Genomic DNA, 21,185 nt, shown 5'->3' with positions numbered 1-21,185 from the left:
TTCGGTCCTTTGAGTAAGAACACATCTACTCCACATAGCAACTGCTGCCATGGCAACAAGAACAGGTCCAACACAAGAGTCCTGTTTTTTATGGTGTTTATTCGTTTTTATGTTTTTTTTTTCCCATGTTTTTTTTCTGAAACGTTGAATAGCAAGGGATAGGAGGAGGGCGGGACAAAGAGTTCATGTTCAGTCACCTTACACCTCAGTAAGGACAGCATCAAAACATAAGCATGAATCATTAATAATAATAATAATAATAATAATAATTATAATAACAACAGTATAACAGCTTGTGTTGGTAGTGTTAGGGAAGAGAATTCAGATGTACAAAAACAATAATAATGTAAGAGGCACCTCAGTCTCTGATCTGCCTGACAACACTCCCAGAGAGAGAGAGAGACAGAGAGGAGGAAAAGAAAGACAAAATGTTATGAAAACACAGATACTGTTAAACAAAGTGACCCATTACTGTGTGGACACTGTGCACTTTTAGGGAGGGACTCATTCACTCTCCTCCTTTCCTCTCTTTGGCCTTCTTTCTTTCCATCCCTTCCTTTCCTCTTTCCTTCACACTCACTCTCTCCCTTGCTTTTTTCGGTTGCTCCTTTTCTTGGGTAGTTTTTTACAGTGTAAGTTATTTTCCTTTCCTTTAAAATGAATTAAAAACACATGACACTCCGGCCCCCTCCACTCTGACTCCAAGAGAGCGAGGGATGGATACACTCCAGGAAAGGAAAGAGAGAAAAGGAAGAAGAAGTCCGTTTCTCATTTTCTTTAACAGGAACAGGGACGTACGTTCATCTCTCTTTCTCTCCGTCACTCTCTCTCTCTATATTTCTCTTCTGTTTAGAGGACAGTTCATCACTCAATCCTTGAGCCTCTCTGCCTCTGTGCTTCCTCAAGACAACATACAGACAGCACCCCAAAACAAACAAACAAACAAACAAACAAACGTGAAAGAGGAATAACACTCTCTCCTCTGCTCAGGAAGTAGTACAGGTGGGACTGATTGAAAATCAGGCCAGACCTAAAAGTGTGTGTGTGTGTGTGTGTGTGTGTGTGCTTGTGTGATGTGTAGGTGGTTCTGTGTGTGTGAAGTGTATGTCAATATGGCTTGTGTGGTGTGTTTGTGTGTGTATAATGTTCATGTAGGGCACTTGTTTGTGCATAGAAGACATGTAGTGTGTGTGTGTTGTGTATATGTTCACATGATATGCACTGAGCGTCTGTTATGTGCTATGTGTGTCTCTTTCATCCTTGCTTTTCACTCTGTTCTCTCGCCCCCTAACTCACTCCATCTCTCTCTCTCTTTCTCTGTCCTTCATCACTGCAATCTGTTCTCTCGCACCTTAACTCACTCCATCTCTCTCTCTCTTTCTCTGTCCTTCATCACTGCAATCTGTTCTCTCGCACCTTAACACTCCATCTCTCTTTCTCTCTCTCTCTCTGTCCCTCATCACTGCAATCTGTTCTCTCGCACCTTAACTCACTCCATCTCTCTCTCTCTTTCTCTGTCCCTCATCACTGCAATCTGTTCTCTCGCACCTTAACACTCCATCTCTCTTTCTCTCTCTCTCTCTCTCTCTGTCCTTCATCACTGCTTTTCACTCTGTTCTCTCGCACCCTAACTAACGTTTGTGGTGTACATAGTGTGTATGTGTAATCTGAGTGTATATGCTATGGTGTATATAACGTGTGTGTGTGTGTGTGTATGTATGTGTGTGTGTGTGTGTGTGTGTGTGTGTAATCTGAGTGTATGTGTTGTGGTGCATGTTGGTATGTGCAGTGATGTATATAGTGGTGTGTGCGAATGTGACTTTCAGGCAGGCCACACCACTGATGATATGGCAGAGTCAATGATAAACTGCTTCAGCCCTGGTAAACCCCCCAGTATCAGACTGACACACAGACAACAAACAGACACACACAAACACACACACACACACACACACACACACACACACACACACACACAAACACACAAACAGGCTGAGAGACAGACAGACAAGCTCCCGTCCCTCCCCCCCTGCACTGCCTACAACACAAACTTGCCCAGGAAGAACCCGATGAAAATGGCTGCTATGACGACGAGAAGGGAGGGGAGAGAGCTGACGGCCGACTCTCGACCAATCAGAGCGCTGGCGTTAGACATGACGTTCTCCGACCATATCGGCTTCCTCGCTCTCAAGCCATCGTCCTGGTAACAGAGGGGACAGGGCATTGGTCAGCAGTGAGCATGAGAGGGACTCCCTGACTGTTTGTTTACCGTATCCATATTCCTGTCTGTGTTTGCATGTTAGGTATAGTTTATGCTCATTTATCTAGGGTTTTGTACAAAAAACATTTACAGATACCAGAGCTAGAAGCGAAGTCATTTCCATATGCATAGAAAATGTGTACTCTAGTGTGAGTGTGTGTGTGTGTGTGTGTGTGTGTGTGTAAATGTAGATATATATCCTTCACACTCTCTCTCACCTTGAGATGTCGGTTCTCCTCAGAGAGTTTGCTCATCTCGGCCTGCAGTCTCTTGCACTCTTCTAGAAGTTTCCGCATCTCTGTGTCGTCCAGCGCCGGACCGCTCAACCCGCCTCTGGGACCCGCGGGTCCGTCCACTAATGATGAGTTCAGAACCGGCACAGGCTTAGCCGCATCTACCTCACGCTGGAGACACACACACACACACACACACACACATTCGAATAGGTTCAAAGACAAAGTCCACACACAAGCATACATACACTCACACACACACAAACCAACAGAACCACGCACACACACACAGAAATCAGTGAATGTGACACAAGAGGACAAAAAGAGGGTGAGAAAGGGGTAAAAGGGAGTTGCAGAAAGAGAGAGAGAGGCAGACAGGAAAGAGAAATGGAAGAGAGATATGGAGCAAGGGGGAAGAGAAAACAGGGAGAAAAGCAATGAAGAAAGAGCGAAAGAGAGAGAGATGGAGTTAGTTAAGGGGCGGGAGAACAGAGTGAAAAGCAATGATGAAAGAGAGACAGAGAGAGAGAGAGAGAGAGAGAGAGAGAGATGGAGAGTTAGCATGACTAAGCACTAAGCATGACTAAGAGGGCTCCTGTTCTAGTCAGGTCAGTAATTAGCCCTCTGGAGTCTGACCCCTGACCTGACCTCTGTGACCTTTCCCCTCTGACCCTGAGCTACCTGCCTGACCCCTGCCTTTGTTGCTGTGAGCTGTGGCTGCCTGCAGATGAAAGGTGATAAGCCCTCACAGGAGGAGGACGACCAGCAGGTGGGTGAGGTGGAGACAGAGCACCGCGACAGGCACAACTATTACGGCACGCAGGCACGCACGCTACGTCTTCATGGGGAGAAAGGGTTCTTTACAGGGCATGAAGGGAGTTTCAACTTTACGTGGCACAATGTGGGAGCCACCATGGAACTGACCAATCAGAATGCATTATCCTGTTCAACCAATGAAGTTAAAGTGTAACTGCACCCTTAAATGCGTTTTTTGAGCTGTAAACTAAAGTGATGAAACACATCAATACTGGTGTAAATATTGACAACATTTTATGGGTTGAAAATGGCTCAACACACCATCTACTGTTTAAAATCATCCTGAACCTTGCAAGGCCGGTGTTGATGTAAATTCAACCGTGTGGGACTTCTGTAGATGAAGTGGATGGCCCACCTCCCCCCACCACCTGTTAGTGTGAGTCTCATTTTCATCTGATGATCGGGACGCTGGTGGAGCCCTCTACTGGACAGTGGAGAGGTGTGGCGTGTGCTCCTGTGACAGTGCTTTTACACATGGTCACAACACTCATCACACAGAAGAACTAGGCCTGTGAGTGGTCATCCCCCATCCTCTGCATCCAGCCTCGCTCCTGACCCTGCCGACCTCTGACCTTTTGACCCTCACCAACCTGCATCCTGAGCTGCCTGACCTCTGAGCGTTGACTGTGTCGGTGGAGCCCTGTGCTGGACGCCGCCGGGGTGCTGTATGGGGGGCGGCCGCTCACGCCCACATCCACACTCAGGGGCGTACTGAACGCCCCCGGGGTCACACAGCCCAAAGGCGGAGCCGGCGCCCCCCAAACCTCACCTGCCACACACTACAGGAGAAACAGAGGAGTGAGGCGGGTGACTGTATGTGTACGCGTGTGTGCGTGTGTGTGTGCGTGTGTGTGCGCGTGTGTGTGCGCGTGTGTGTGCGCGTGTGTGTGCGCGTGTGTGTGTGCCTGCGTCTCTCAGCCCAAAGACGAGGCCGTGACCGAGGCCCCCCCCAACTCTTAACTGCCACACACTACAGAAAAGAGAGAGAGAGCGTGATGTGTGTGTGTGTGTGTGTGTGTGGTGTGTGTGTGTGTGTGTGTGTGTGTGTGTGGTTGGGTTGTTGGATGGGTATAAGGGTGTGTGTGTGTATGTGTGTGTGTGTGTGTGTGTGTGTGGGTGCGTGTGTGTGTGTGTGTGTGTGTGTGTGTGTGTGTGTGTGTGTGTGTGTGTGTGTGGTTGGGTTGTTGGATGGGTATAAGGGTGTGTGTGTGTATGTGTGTGTGTGTGGTTGGGTGGGTGGCAATAGGGACAAGCGTGCATGTATGTATGTGTCTGGATGTGGATGTGTATGTATGTGTGTGTGTGTGTGTGTGTGTGTGTGTGTGTGTGTGTGGTGTGTGTGTGTGTGTGTGTGTGTGTGTGTGACTGAGTGAGTGTGGCAGGCCATGGGGGCCATGTATGGAGGTGTAAGTACGTGATAGTGTGTATTTGCGGGTAGGTATGTCAGTGTGTGTGTGTGTGTGTTGTAACCACCAATGACAGACAAATATTCAGCTGTGATACAAAGGGTGTGTGTGTGTATCTGGTAGTGTGTTTGAGTGAGTCAAAAGAACACAAGTGTCCACCACAACCACAGAACTCACACAGAGTGAGTGAGTGTGTGAGTGAGTGAGTGTGTGAGTGAATGTGTGAGTGTGAGTGAGTGTGTGTGTGAGTGTGTGTGAGTGTGTGAGCGAGTGTGTGAGCGAGTGTGTGAGTGTGAGTGAGTGAGTGTGTGAGTGAGTGTGTGAGCGAATGTGTGAGCGAGTGTGTGAGCGAGTGTGTGAGCGAGTGTGATTCTGATGTGTGATTCTGATGTGTGATTCTGATGTGTGACTCCATGTGGTGGAGAGAGGGAGTGTTGTGGAACATGGATGATGGAACACAGCGAGTGTTGAAGTCTCTATAACAACGTTTCAAACACTGAACCTGCTTAAGAGGAACACATCAGTTTGCTGAAATGAATCACAGATGATTTTGACAGCAATGACAGCATATCACGTTATACACCTACACTGCAAATCTGACGACCTGTACTACTGTGTGCTTCTAATAACTTCTTAGAATTATGGCAAAACAACAACAACAACAAACATTCCAGTGCATATATTCTCTCTCTCGCACACACTCACACATACATACAGCTCTTACCACTATGTCGTTTTCGGAAGGCATATCAAAGACACATCTCAGTTTGGAGTCCATGAGGTCGTCTGGCCTTGCATCTTTCCACTGCCACACACACACACACACACACACACAGGATGAGAGGGAGAGAGAGAAGGATAGGCATGTTACTCATCAGAGCCAACTACAAGCAGCTGGTCTCTCTGGTTTCACACACATGCACACACACTCACACACACACACACACACACACACACACACACACACACACACACACACACACACACACACAAAACACATGTTCGCAAAGACTGCATAATAATACCCACCCCCACACACTCAATCACACATATGGCCCCATGCATGGACACACACACACACAGAGACACAGACACAGACACACACACACACACACACACAAAAAGGGGAATACGGTAGTGCAGAAACCGAATGAGGTGGGATGAACCCATAATCTCCTCGCCCTCTTTTCAGAACTAAAATATATCAACACATGAATCAGTCAGAATGATCCCAAACCCAGTCTGTCAGTGTGCAGAGGAAAGCCTCACAGGCCGCGCAGAGGAGCTGACCAGAGCAGGCCGACTGCCTCGAGACCAGGCCTGGCCTACTGCCCCCTCCTAGTCACTGGTGATGCAAACCTGATCCTGTTTCAGCCTTGGGCTGACTGGAGTGTTGCAATGCTGAGAGCTTGTGGCCTTGTCGCCCTCTTGTGGTCTGGGGCTGATATTTCAGTCTGACTGTCGTTGAACTCGTTTATGTGGGTTTACCGTTTCAGGTTGAGCACTCTTAAAACACACACACACACCCCATTTTCACAGGTCAGGAGTGTGTATCAGTCTGTTTTGTGCATGCGCCAGTGTGTGTGTGTGTGTGAGTGTGTGAGTGTGTGTTTGTGTGTGACAGTTTCTCCAGAACTCTCAGGGCCTTCTCTGGTATGTGGTGGAAGAAACCTTTCTCCCTCCACACCAAACCCACAAATACTTGGTCTGTCTGAGAGAGGCCGGTGTGTGTAAGTTGTGTGTGTGTGTGTGTCTTGATTTTCCACTGAGCCCTGTGTGACCACCACAGCCAACCTCCTCACAGTCCCATCTGAGCGAGCAGTGACAGTGGGGCTGGTCAGGTGGGACTTGATGTGTGACTGTGTGTGTGTGTGTGTGTGTGTGTGTGTGTGTGTGTGTGTGTGTGTGTGTGTGTGTGTGTGTGTGTGTGTGTGTGTGTGTGTGTGTGTGTGTGTGTGTGTGTGTGTGTGTGTGTGTGTGTGTGTGTGTGTGTGTGTGTGAGGCTTGTGGTGATCAGGAGAGACTGGAAAGTCTGCTCAAATCTGTGAGAAATATGTGTTTGTGTGTATGTGTGTGTGTGTGTGTGTTGTTTCTCAGCCTGAGGTTGATAGCGGTCAAGTGTGACTGACAGCCTACATCGAGAGTGTGTGTTTTTGGCTGTGTGTGAGTGTATGTGTGAGGGCAGTATGAGGTGAGTGTGTTTGTGTCTGTATCCTGTATCTTTGTGTGTGTGTGTGTGTGTGTGTGTGTGTGTGTGTGTGTGTGTGTGTATGTTTGTGTGTGCAGGACACAGTTGGCAGGTGTGACTGGCAGTCCACTCTGACTTTGTCTGTGTCAACTGTGTGTGTGTGTGTGTGTGTGTGTGTATGTGTGTTTGTCATAAGGAGGTAGTACGGTATCTATAGAGAAAGGTTTCCTGTGTATTAAGATTCAGGCCAGACTGTTCCTACAATAAGAGCAGTGACTATTGCATTAAGCATCGGTAAAAACATCATCACAAACACACAAACATGCTTACATAAACTCACATACACATACAAACACACACAAACACATCCATACATGTGCATGCACACACATGTGGAAAATCCCAAACACACAAACACAGCAACACACACACACAAAACACACTGGCAGGGCTTGAAGAAACAGAGAGAGACAGAGCGATGGAGAGATGGAGAGAAACTGCAGGTTGCTCACCATGGCCTCCATTTCTGCAACGTTGGGTGAAGCGAAGATGGTCTGCACCATGAATTTGTGTTTACTTTTCTCATTGGGGTCGTAGTCAAACGGCTGTAGCATTACTGGAAAGGAGGAAAGGAGATAGAGAGAGGAGGAGGAGAGGTAAGACAGGAGGGGGGAGAAGGAGGAGGAGAGAGAGAGAGGTTATTATCCTTGTGTATGATATAAGATCCTCATCCTTTAGTGAAATTCACCCAGATGCCACCAGAGGGCACTCATGAGCCCTTAGCTGTTTGGGGATGCAGTAGAGACTGACTGAGCAGATGAAGACGTATGATCACGCAGAGAAGCGCCCTCCCAGATTGGACACACGGGTAATAAAGCAGTTACTACTGTGCTATTAAGGTGTCACTGCCTCTGCATACAAATCACAGTTCATCCATGTTGTCAGTCAAGTTTGGACAGATTAAGTTCCCTATAAAATGAAGTGGTCTCATATGTGGCCATATTAAGGAATGTGAGTGTATTTGAGTTTAAAAATGTGTGATAAAGCATTTTTTTTTTTTTAAGTGTGTCCATCTGATATAGTCACAGCGGCCCCTGTATCAATGGCTCCACAGTGGGGCCTTAAGGTGAGTGTGAGTGTGTGTGTGTGTCTGATATAGTGACCGACACCACCTTGATAGCACTGTTGGGCCTTATTCTATGGCAGCACAGCACTGTGGTCTTGGGGTGAGGGTGTGTTGTGTGCGTGCGAGTGTACGTGCGTGCGTGCATGTATGAGTGTGTGTGTGTGTGCTGGGTGGGTTGTGTGTATGTTCCTGATGCAGTGCTGATGCAGTACTGCATCTGGAACAAACACAGCACGGCAATGGTGCCTGCGTCTGCGTCTGAGTGTACCTGAGATAGTGACAGTGGCTCCTGCGTCTATGATTCCACTGTTGGGCCGTACGCAGTAGCGGCGCGGCGCTGTGGTCTTCACCTTGAAGCATACTCTTCTGTCGGACGGATTCTTCAGACGCAAGTTAGTGGTGACCACGTCTGTGAAAGGCCCTGAGGGGAAAGAGAGAGAGAGACAGAGGTCAAAGAGCTGCATATATGAGAGATGTCTGCTCTTTTTGAGACACCTATGTCTGTAACCTGTGTGTTTAAATGCTGTTTATTTGCTGGTATGTGGTGTGTGTGTGTGTGTGTGTGTGTGTGTGTGTGAGAGTGAATTAGTCAGTAGTTTGTGTATTCATAAGCTGTTCATCTGTCTTTGCATCTGGCTGGCCATCTGTCAGTGGTGTGGGTGTGCCTTTCAGTGCTGTGGGTGTGCTGGTCAGTGGTGTGTGTTTGGGAGCTGCGTGAGTGCTTTTGTGTGGTCTGGTTTGTTGTCTGATCTGTGTCTGGGAATAGTATGACCGTGAGTATGAGTGATCTGACCATGTACATGTGTGGGGTGTATGTGTGTGTGGTGTATGTGTGTGTGTGTGTGTGTGTGTGTAGTGTTTGTGTGTGCTTGTGGGTGGTGTGTTTGCTGAGTGGTCTGATCTGATCTGAGTGGTCTGTCTGTCTGTCCGTCTGATGGTCCCAGTCCCTCAGATGTTGTGCTCAGCAGGTTATAGAAGAAGACAGTAAGACACAATCTGGCCAAATACCGTCCCATGACAGGACACGCCATCCATTAGGCCCTTGGACTCTGATAGAACATTCTCTGATCATGCCACTACACACACATACTTCAATCAGGCCACCACACACACATACACACACACACACACACACACCACACACACACACACACACACACACACACAGAGAACAGGATCAGGCATGTGTGTGTGTGTGTTTGTGTGTGTGTGTGTGTAGAGAGGACATATCAGAGAATATTTGCTTGCGTGAGTTTATGCCTCTGAATCAAGGTCGCCTGTCTACTGTTAATGGACTGGCTCTTCAGAAGCTGACCTAACTGTGTGTGTGTTTGTTTGTGTGTGCAGGACACAGTTGGCAGGTGTGACTGGCAGTCCACTCTGACTTTGTCTGTGTCTGTGTGTGTCTGTGTGTGTGTGTGTGTGTGTGTGTGTGTGTGTGTGTGTGTGTGTGTGTGTGTGTGTGTGTGTGTGTTTGTTTGTATGTGTATGTGTGTGTGTGTGTGTGTTTGTCATAAGGAGGTAGTACGGTATCTATAGAGAAAGGTTTCCTGTGTATTAAGATTCAGGCCAGACTGTTCCTACAATAAGAGCAGTGACTATTGCATTAAGCATCGGTAAAAACATCATCACAAAAACACAAACATGCTTACATAAACACACATACACACAAACACACACATGAGTACATGGTCACACAGACTCACACATACAAACACACACAAACACGTGTGTGTGTGTGTGTGTGTGTGTGTTTATGTGTATGTTTCAGTGTATGTGTGTGTCCTTACTTAATCCCCCCCATCCTCCTGATGTACCTAATGGATGTACACAATATTAGCATCTTGAACAACACCGTAATGGAATCATAGATCATATGATCGGGCAGCTCATTGGGAAAACCATACGAGCCAAACTCAATCAGAGCCACTCCAGCTCCACAGCCAATCCATGGAGGGTAGCCTTCCATCCAGTCAATCAGCCAATAAGAGCCGGCCCTCAAAGACCTAACCCGATTACCCGCACCCTCCACCCCACCCTCCAGCCCCCACCGACATGGAAGTAATGGAAGTGAGGGGGGGTAAAAACAGAAAAATTATGATGGTTTCCGTGGCTCTCCTGATTCTGGGTCAATAGTTCAGCCCCGGGGTGATCATGTAGAGAAACGTTTACTGCACATCCCAGCCAGGGTGGGCTCACTGTGGGAGAAGAGTGTCTGATCAGTGACTCTAGGAGGAGTGCGAGGTCCAGGCCACTCTCCAGGGCCACCACTGAGGGCCACCACTGAGGGCCACCTCCACCTCCACCAGACATATTCATGACAATCTAGCCGGGCACAGGAAGTGATGTGCCGGAGCCATTACACTATTGATCTTGGCCTCCATACAGGTCGAGGGGAAGGGTTTGGTTTCAGGATCGCTTTTCTGGAAAATTCAATCGTGCCGGGCTGGACTGGACATCTGGTCCCTGGACCTCCGTTAGTCTCACTGACCCCACAAGGACCGGACCTGGTGGCCGTGGCGTGGCGTGGTGTCTTCTGCTTAAGAATCCTGCCACTGGACCGTGGAGAGAGCGCCAAACATGGAAGCTTAAAGCTTTCGAAAAGTCTTGCTTTTGTGCTAGAAACCTACGATTCCACAATTCCGACCAGCTCTCGCCATGGAGCCTGAAGTAGGTGGGCCAAGGTAAACACTCTCCCTGAGCCGCTGGGCCCAGGCCATGGCAGCAGCAAGGACCACAATCATTTGTCTATGTAAGGAGGGAGGGTCTCTCAGTAAGATCAAACAGCTCTGCAGGCTTTGAAACGCACATTCTCAGAAAGATCACAGCACTCACTAACTTCATAAAGCATAGGAAAAGAACCCCCCCCCCCCCCCCCTCAGGCCACAATCAGAGGAACACTCCTCTGAAAGAGTCTTCAAAGGCGTGGGAAGAGAGTGTGTGTGTGTGTGTACACGCGTGTACGTGCATGCGTGTGTGTGTGCGTGCCCGAGTGTGTATGCACATGCTTGAGTGAATGTGTGTGTGTGTGTGTGTGTGTGTGTGTGTGTGTGTGTGTGTGTGTGTGTGTGTGTGTGTGTGTGTGTGTGTGTGTGTGTGTGTGTGTGTGTGTGTGTGTGTGTGTGTGTGCGTGCATGCGTCTTTGTCATGTGTGCTTGCGAGAGGCATTTTTGACTCTAAATCAATTGCTGGTGAGTCATCAAGCCCAATCAGAGTTGCTCGGCTAGCACTAAACTGACCAATGAGGAGGCTTGTAACTAATATCGTCATGGCAAAGGCTAAAGGTTGAGGTCTCTGTCGTGTTCCCCTGCGGCTTCAGTTCAAGTGACCAACCTACTGGCCTTTGTGTGTGTGTGTGTGTGTGCGTGTGTGTGTGTGTGTGTTTGCCTCCCTGACTGTTTGAGCGTTTGCGTGTTCATGTCTTTACAGCCCTGTATATGGGTGTGTGTGTTTGCTTCCCTGAGTGTTTGTGTGCGTTCATGTCTTTACTGCCCTGTGTGTGTGTGTGTGTGTGTGTGTGTGTGTGTGTGTTTTTTGCTTCTCTGTGTGTGTGTGTGTGTGTTCTTGTCTTTGCTGCCCTATGTGTTTGAGTGTGTGCGTGTCCTGTCCTTTCTCTTGCCCTCCGGTGTGGAGATAAGGCAGTGTGGGTGGCCAGACGCTGTTTTTAGAGAGCCGTCTTTAGCGTTCACCCCTAACAGATAACATTACTGCTGGGGCCGGACACATGAAAGAGGTTTTGGAGGCCAAAGTGAAGCCCACCGTACCCATAATTAACCACCTCTGATTGCCGCATCACCGCCACGGCCACCGATCACACGCCTGCTGTTTGTTCAATTGTGGTTGCTGACATTTTAAGAAGCATTTGTGAGTCTTCACTGCATGTTAACTTTGAGGTTGTTATTTATAGGCATTTCTAGTATACTGTCCTGTTTTAGTATGCATACTGTCCTGTTTTAGTATGCATATGGTACTGATTTAGTATGCATATGGCACTGTTTTAGTATGTATATGGTACTGATTTAGTATGCATATGGCACTGTTTTAGTATGTATACGGGCTCATATTCCGTTGGCCTGACACCAGGCTTCTCAGGCCACTCAGTTATCGGATAGCTCTCTTATATTTCATTAGGTTTCATTCCCTCTCTCCAGTGTCTCCTAGATGTCATTTTTATGTGTAAATGTACTGTTCAATTCCTGGCCTGGGTGCATCTGTGTGAGAGTGTGTTAGCGTATTTAAATGGCAAAGATAACACTCTAATGCCCTTGCAGCGGGATCGATAAAGTATCCTTCCCTCCGGCTCACCCTTAAGAGCCACCATTTTGTCAATCTGATTTTCATGGTAAGTGCACTCCATGCTTCCTGGTGATAAACCAGCTGCCAATAAGAGCAGCATCAGGAGTCTCGGCCCCACTAGAGGCAGCGCAGGGCCAGAGACAGAGACAGCAGACTGCCCAGTGCTGGACATAAGCGCCACAGTGGACAGCTCAAGTCACGGGTTACGCGGACCATCCGTGAGTCTCACGCTAAAGGACACTTCTGTGTCCCACTTGACGGGCGGCCAAGTCTCGGCGTCACTCCCTCACAAGTTTCTGTCAGAAAAGCAAAAGAGTGTCAGCTAAGTGGGGCACGGCCAACTCCCAAACCATCAGCTGTGGCGGAAAAGAACATTACGGGCCCGGGGAGTGAACATGGGAGTGCTGCGCACACACACGCACACACACACACACACACACACACACACACACACACACACACACACACACACACACACACACACACACACACACACACACACACACACACACACTGCTTGAGACTGATAACACATCACCGCACTCAAGCATTCTCGATTAGAATGTTTACTCATTCCGCCACAATGCTTAATATGGAACCTATTGCCCCACAGTAAATAAGCAGTCTCCATGGTTACAACACACCTCTGGTGAGTTGCTGGAGTAAAGTGTGACACGGGCCACTGTGAATGCCTACTTGTCTCTGGTGCTGTTTCTTAGGCTATGTTTGTCTCTGGAGGCAGCTACACAGCAAAGGTGTGTGAAAGGTTGTTGATATTTGAGCTCAACAGTCAATGAAATTACACCCCTCCCTTCCATGCTCCTGAAGCAACCTGTTGATTGGCTGAAATGGCTTATGGCTCGGTCCAAGCCATTATGGCACCTAATTTGATAGATGCGCACCACGGGGTTCTTACGCGCAACAAAGAAGGATAAGGCTATTTTGATTACTAGGGCACATTCATTGGGTAATTTCATAACATGCACACAGACCTAGTGACTATTAAGATTGGCCTACAGGGAGGAGTAGCACAATCTCCCCGTCTACAAATGGGAATATTCTATGTCACTTCACCTTTCACTTGTCATTAGATAGATATATAAACTTGTATTAATCCCGTGAGGGAAATTCAGGTGTAATAGCAGCAAGGTAAGTATATACATAAAATTGTATATTATATATTATAAATAAGTATATAAAAATGATGTATATACATAAATATGTTTTGTTGCTAACATGGGCTACTGAAACTAACATATGAGCTGACATGTCACAGTGGGTCTGTCCAAGTTCAATAAGGACATAAAGCTGTTTTATGTTAAATACAACTAGAGTCGTAATAGTGACAGACACAACATATTTAATCATTTTACAATGTGAATTTAACAGTTTCAATATTTGTATAACATGCACTATAATGTCTGCAAATGATAAGTGGCTATTCCACCTGCCCCACTAAGGCTTCCTGCTACTCTAGCATCCTAGGAGTGCATACATGCAAATAACTATTCTTCTCGACCCCTTCTCCAATCATCACGTCACACACGTAGCTCCCAGCTCGCCGCCCTATGAAATTGGGCCCAATGTTTGTTTCCCAGGACTTTGAGCGCACACACTGAATGGACAGCTAGAGGATCGCGAGGAGAAATTCACTGAATTTCATTTAAAAAGTGTATTGGATTAGAATCACGGCCTGCACTTTTAAGATGGGTGCAGGCAATTGCATGAATTAACAACATTTTTCATGTCCCATGTCAAATAAAGATCCTAATAACATCTGCATTCATCAGTGAGTGCTTCAGACATATCTAACTGGAACCATGCAGATGCATTTTGTGCCTTGCATGTACTGGAGTCCCATCCCCATCACAAGCAATGGTGTCCAAGTTTCAATATTAGATCATGGGGCGATACAGACTCAGACTTTAGCATTTGGAACAGGATTCATTTTTGCCATTTTTATTCTAAAGTGACAACACTTCTATTTCCAGTTGGTCCATTTTCAGTCACCTTTATTTGTGATTTTGGACCTCCAACAGCTAAATTAATGTCCTTTCCTCGCACAAGGCTTCGCCAGATGCCAGATCCAAATTTAGTCATGAGCAGACAGCAGACAGCACTGGGCAAGTGGTCATGAGGCAGGCGCCAGCTACAGGAGATGGGACCAGCCTCCATTTTGCCCATCAGTGAACGCAACTCTCAGATAGGACAGAAAGGACGAGTGACGGGTGTAGCGCTGGGCAAGGGTTTCATTGGGGAAACGCCTCTGACTTCAGCTCAGGTCCTCTCCAAACATTCAGCAATTGAATTCAAGAAAAAGTGTATGGTATTAAAATCGCGGACCCTAGTTTTAATGTCTCACAACCCGTTAAATGAAGGTATTGCATATGTGTATAGAGAAAGAGTATTGGTGACTAGAGGTATTAAGCCACATTAAGGCAGCTGATCAAACATTCTGGACATCTCAACTGAAATACTGAGATATTGCCTCGACATCTTACAGTTAATAACTACTTATCGTCGCCCTAAATCAACTACAAGTACTTGATACGGTTTGTTTTGTTCCATTTGCTTTTGGCCAGAATGATGTCTGGCACACTTTGTTCAGTGTTTTCGTCGGCCTAGATATCTCAATCACACTTGCAGGAATGATGACAACATACGAGAACTGACTGAATCATACGAGTTTAAACTGGAGAAAGACTATGACGGTGCGGCCCAAGGTTGAGCCGATGATCGCTGATGGCTTACAGTATTTACGATGTTGAACCCGGTTTTTATGATGCCATTCCCCCACTAACCGTGGTCCACACCAACAGCAGGGCACACCCTACCACACACATTATAATTCCAGTGTCTCCAGTTAAATGTACAGAAATATTTATTGCTAATTAATAGTATTTTTTTGTATAAAAGATAGTACATACAAAATGATATACATGGGGACAGGCACATTAATGTTTAAAGGAAGCATGGGCACTGAACAAAACCCCCTCCATCATTTATTAACAGCAGATGCCCTTGCCAGCCAGCCACTGAGGCAGCCAGCCACTGAGGCAGGCAGGCAGGCATGAAAGCATGCTGAGAGAGGGGAGGGGAGTGGACATAAGTTGTCACATAACGCAACATTCTTCTGTGGAATGAACTTCCCACTTTGCAAGGGACTTTGGTGACATTTCCTGCTATAATACTAGTAATCACACAAAGGCATCTTATGCCCACAATTCATTTACCAATTATGGAACAATCAAACCCATGACTGAAGCCCCCAGAGGGGTTAATTTACTTCCATCTGTGACACGGAACATGCTGCTTGGAACAGGAATGTCCACTTTGCTCATTCTGATTCTACTGGGATGGCAAGGAGGGAGATGTCCATTTCAGTTCAGTCACAGATAGCCATCGCATTTAGCTGCCACTTTATTTCTGGCCCATCCTGTAGAGCCAATGGACTCCAGATAAGCACTCTTCTGTTGGGTGTGTTTACAGCCGAGGCCTTAACCCCCATAGGTGCTCAATGGTGCGGATCAGCGCCAAAATTGCTCCACAGGAAGTTTGAATGGGTGTGAGGAGACTGGTATGTCAACCTAACGCAATCAGGCGTCTACCTTACCATTGGCTAAGGTTTTACTTTTTTGCTGGTGTTGAACATGCCCCAGGTTCAGGAAGAGGCAAACACCGGAGGAATTCCATTGGTGGAAGTACTCATGTCCTGAACACTGCCTTTGTTATCCATCCTATGTGTGTGTGGTGTGGTGTGGTGTGTGTGTGCGTGTGCGTGTGCACGTGTGCGCGTGTGGAGTCTCATAATAGCCACCAGCATAGCCCTGACTGTAATACAGGAGTTGCTGATCCAGCGCCGGGAGCGTAGTGTTGGTCTTAGGCCCTGAAGAGGTTTCCTCCCTCTCTTTTTCCCTTTGCAGATAGCCTAATCATGTCTCACATGTTCCATTCAAAATATAACACACAAAACCACTATCTGGTATTCTCCACCAGGGCTGGATCTTCATAGCCACTGGAATCAGGAGCATAGGCCTATCACACAAAAACACTGTTTTCAGCTTTGTTCCTCATAGTTAGGCTATATTTGGCAGCTGGAGACCTTTTCTGACCCAAGCATATTCACATATTCCCACACACAGAACCATAGAGAAACAGAAATAGAGTACATACTATCCCTCACTCACTACATTACTCTGGTGTGTGTAATTGACCAAGGGGACGTTGACAACACCTTGGTTTGATAAGGGACCATTCTCTGAAGTGACAGCCTAGCTAGCAAGCACACAACACACTACTTCACTGACTGCCACATAGAGTGGTATACTGTATGTGGCCAAAGCATCCACCAGCAGCTCCCTTGGGAAAGCAGGAGGCTATGAACACAAATGTGGGGAACTCTGGACCCAAACTATGGGCTACTGCTCTAAAGGCTCAGACCCCCGCCATGTGTAGAGAGGGGGGCAGAGAGGGCTGATGATGCCCCTGTCCCAGGGGCAGGAAGCTGGGTGAAGGGAAAGGCGAGAGGAGAGAGAGAGAGACGGCTCTTCCCACTCACTGCCAACACGGGTCCCCACGGCCAGCACTGGACTATAAATACTACCAGAGGGAGAGAGAGAGAGAGAGGTCGGGGAGGAAGGGAGAGAGAAATAAAAACAGCGAAATAAAGGTCAAGAGAGAGATAAAAAAAAATTATACTGGATGTAAAAAAGGTAAGGAGACAGACAGAGAGTGTGTGTGAGACATGGAGAGAGAGTGTGTGTGAGACATGGAGAGAGAGTGTGTGTGAGACATGGAGAGAGGGTGTGAGAAAGAATAAGAGACCAGAAGAGAGAGAGTGACCGTGAGAGAGAGAGAAGAGGGGGGTGTGAGAGAGACAGAATGAGCAACAGAGAAAAGGGGAGAGAGAGAGAAGGGGAGAGCAGGATGTGCGTGTCTTGCTGAGTCTGGGAGTCCCAGCAGGGTCCGTACCCTGAGGGGGGGGCCAGACCCCCACTCCTTACGGCTGGATTTAGCACACTCTGAGTGTGGAGCAGGGGTGGAGTATGAGAGAGAGAGAGGGGGGGGGGGAGGCTGAGGAAGACAGAGAAAGAGAGAGAGAGAGAGAGGGAGGGAGAGAGAGAGACTGAGGGAGAGAGAGAGAAATAGAGAGAGAGAGAGAGAGAGAATGAGGAAGAGAGCTCATTCAGGTGGGACGATGACAATCATTAACTCAACTCTGACACGGAACAGATCAATCAGATAAGCGCTCGACATTCCAGCGCAGCATTCCGATGGGTCAAATCCATCCCACATCCCTGCATTGCCGATCACCGCCCCACAGGCCTCTGCGCTCCTCTCAGGGAAGGGCCTTTCTGAATGCTGAGCTCATCCGTACACCGTAACCACGAGCAGATGGATGGATGGATGGATGGATGGATGGATGGACGGATGGATCACCAGCCTCAGTGTTTTGCCCTCCCGGAGGCAGAGCCATCATACCCAGTGACAGTGATGTGTGCCACTGCAGCTGCAGGTGTCGGGTTAGCCCGTGTCTCCCTTGGACATTCATAAATAGCTTTACAGGGAGAAGCAGGTCTTATCTACAACTGCCACCTCAGTTTGTGACAGGGCTGTGTTTCCTGAAAGCGTTGGTAAGCAACCAGTATGGTAACTAATAGAGGGAGAGTGTCAAATAATAGTCTCTCTACCATTTAACCATGGCAGCTATTGGAACATGCAACCCAGGCTGGAGAGATAAATGTGGAATGTAAGAAATGAAGAACTGGTTTTAGATCAGAGGAGAAGAAAGAAGTGATAGAGAAAGGAAAGGAGGATGCGAGGCGAGGCAAGAGGAGGACAAGAAGAGAAAAGAGGGAGAAGAAACCAGGAAGAGAGATGGTCCCCTAACAAGAGGAGGAAATGTAGCATCATAAACAGGCTAGAGAAGAAAGAAGGGACACAGACAAAAAGAGAGTAATGGTTCCAGCTACACACACACACACACACACACACACACACACACACACACACACACACACACACACACACACACACACACACACACACACACACACACACACAGAGAGCGAGAGAGAGAGAGAGAGAGAGAGAGAGAGAGAGAGGACAGGGGTGTGCCACACCCACACAGGGCAAGAAAGGCTGGCCACACACACACACTCACCCATGACCTCATATTACAAAAATGCAAAACTTGCCAGCTAACCAGACCTGAAAGAAGAGGTGCTGCAACACCTGCATATTGCCTCCACCTACTGAGCACACTGGACCCTGTGTAGCACACCTCCCCCTCACATCCAGAGAAGCACAGGCCTGGGAGTTTTGACTTACAGTCACAGACAGAATGGGGACAGAGGAACGGCCCCATGTTGATTAAAGAATTATCTCCATATTGAGTGTGATCAAATCTGCCTCATCAGAAGCAGGCAAACATCATCCTTGCCAAAGCTCCAATGAGACTCACGTGACCTGGAACTGATCCGGATGCACGCAAGGTCCTGTCTGGTTGCATCTGGGTCATTTTTTTCGATTAATGAATTAATCAATCAATCGACCAACTGATTCATATACATTTACTTCTAATGGATTTTTCATGCAAGGCAATGACGTTAAAAGTGCTTTCCATGCATGCTTGATTTTCGAACGAGGATTTTAAAACGAGCGTTATCCTGATTCCATCTCATTATTCAGCTAATTCTCCAGCTAAACGCGGAGTCGATCCTTGAAAGAATGTGTTCCTAGGGCACTGCTTGGGATAGGTGTTTGGGGGCTTGTATGCGCTCTGGGTGAGAGACGAGGCGGTGTGTCGAGTTACGTAACAGCCCGCACCTATGGTAAAGATGAGCATTAACGTCAGCTACCTGCACGAACATGCCGGTAGATAGGAATCAGTTCAGCGATCCGGTGGATTAGAAAACCAGTGAACATCCCATGCTAGCCATGGTATTTCATTCGGCGTCTGCTAGCGTTCAATTTCATCCCAAAAACATGGTGCTGCGTCAAGTAGGCTACATATCCAAAGGTTAGGCTATGATTGCAACTCATCCGGGATCTGCTGAAGACACTGGCAACTATCTAACGTTAACATAAAAAGTTACCTGCAGAGTTATGAAACACATAACTAAATTTAAACGCTTGGGAGCTATTTAACAAGGGAAACGTAAAATGAACCCCGCCCTCAGTTCATCTAACTGCTGGTCAGTGATACGCAATCGCAACCGAAGACACGATAACAGTAACGTTCAGGCTTCTGATTAGGAAAACTGATCATTAGGTAGCATAACTGTTATTGTTTCATAGCTAGCACACTGTACAACTCAAGACAGACTCTCGATCACCAAAACACAGCGGCGCACAAGAAATGACAGCATGCTTCACATTGGTTGTAGAGGCTAGCCATGTAAACCTAACTACATGTCAGTTCGCTGGCCAGTCGGCTTGGCAGATGCCACAATGAATGGCCCAGCCAGCAATCAGTTAACGTTAACCATTTCTCTGGTGTTTGATGATATTTAAAAGGTTTACCAGCGACCTAGTAATCCCACTGACAACATGTTATTAACGTTAACTGCTCTTGTAAAATCTAATTTAACAAGCTAATTCTGCTGTTAGCGTTATCCTCTTAGCGAGCTAGCTAACTCTTGGCATAGAGACATGATGGCCATCCACATGGATGGGAAATAAGTGGCTGTCTCCGTTGCCTTGATGGCAAGCAACCGGGTAATGATGAAGGTCCAGGCTCCCTGAGTGGGTATCGAGGTTAATTAGACAACTATTTTGGATCTTCAATTGATAGCTTGCGGTTACAGATGCCTTGACGCCCCACTAGGGAACTTCAGTCACAGGAATGAAACGTGCCCGCTGTCAAAACGCCTGCTGTCTGACAGCACTCAGTTTATTAGCTAGTTAGCCAGCCTGCCAGGTTAGCTTGATATGGCCAAAATCATGCCGTTTGCTGAAACGTCTCTAACGTTACAGTGCGGGGATTCGTAGCGGCCCATACATCCCCGGTTCCTCTACCTCAAAATGGCGGTTTTGGAGTCGGTGAACTAATCGGAGGGAGTGTGAAATTATCCCCGGTGTCGTCTCAAAGAATTTAACGTTAGCATGCTATTCAATTGCAGTCATCTCGCGACAGTGACAGTGCGTAATTCCCTTACCTTTAAATCTAAGATCGTTCGGTGGATCAAGAACGAGAATCTGCTCCAACTTGGACATGTTTGCCAGGGATGCGCTTAAGTGACGGTTCCGGGGTGTCACTAAGAGAGTAGAAATCCCAAACCTGTATGAAGCCACTGAACGTTGCCTTCAGAGCGAGCGAATGAGCTGAAGGATACAGGCACTTGAACGCGCGACTCCTGGGCGCGCACTCGCGCAGGAACGATGCCTGGTCGATAATAGTTCTTGGAGTTTAATTGGTGGGTTATCCTTGTTTATTCCGTTAGCAAACTCAATTTATTAACCTCGGAGAATCCTAAATCCAATCTAGAGTACAATCATACCCCGTGGTAATCAGGCAACTTGATGAACATGTCCCCAAAACATCTTGTCCCAGATGTTTTGAGAAATATCTTGGCAGCCTAGTGGGCTCTGTCTGAGTGTGGTGGGCAGAAAGGTAAACTTGGGTTAGGTTAATTTACTGCCAGACAAATTCCTTTGTTATGTAACAACAATATTGAGTGGGGACAGGAAGAGAGCTATCCGTTTCCATAGTCTTTATTCTTTAGAGCACCCATAAGCAAGGCCGTCTTGCTCTGATTTTCCCCCCCAGCAAACATTGTGGGCCTAGACTTGGTCACTGCACAAATGTAAGGTTAGATTATGTTTTTTTTTTTTTTTATGTATGCCAATGTATATATAT

The 21,185-nt window shown here is 47.3% G+C and overlaps 1 protein-coding gene across 1 annotated transcript; it reads right to left on the bottom strand.

The window, feature by feature from the left end:
• Positions 1-79: 79 nt before the first annotated feature.
• Positions 80-20,700, bottom strand: vapal (VAMP (vesicle-associated membrane protein)-associated protein A, like). The gene is made up of 6 exons (XM_012815374.3): positions 20,485-20,700; positions 8,298-8,450; positions 7,416-7,519; positions 5,440-5,520; positions 2,479-2,664; positions 80-2,200 (listed from the first exon to the last, which is right to left on the bottom strand). Exons 1-6 carry the CDS (start codon positions 20,540-20,542, stop codon positions 2,039-2,041), a joined length of 744 nt encoding a protein of 247 aa, XP_012670828.2. The 5' UTR covers positions 20,543-20,700; the 3' UTR covers positions 80-2,038.
• Between the last annotated feature and the right edge of the window lie 485 nt (positions 20,701-21,185).

Source organism: Clupea harengus, chromosome 22 (assembly GCF_900700415.2).
Source record: "Clupea harengus chromosome 22, Ch_v2.0.2, whole genome shotgun sequence".
Taxonomy (NCBI): Eukaryota; Metazoa; Chordata; class Actinopteri; order Clupeiformes; family Clupeidae; genus Clupea; species Clupea harengus.
The sequence above is the reverse complement of the archived record's forward strand: the minus strand, read 5'-3'. Positions and strand labels throughout refer to the sequence as shown.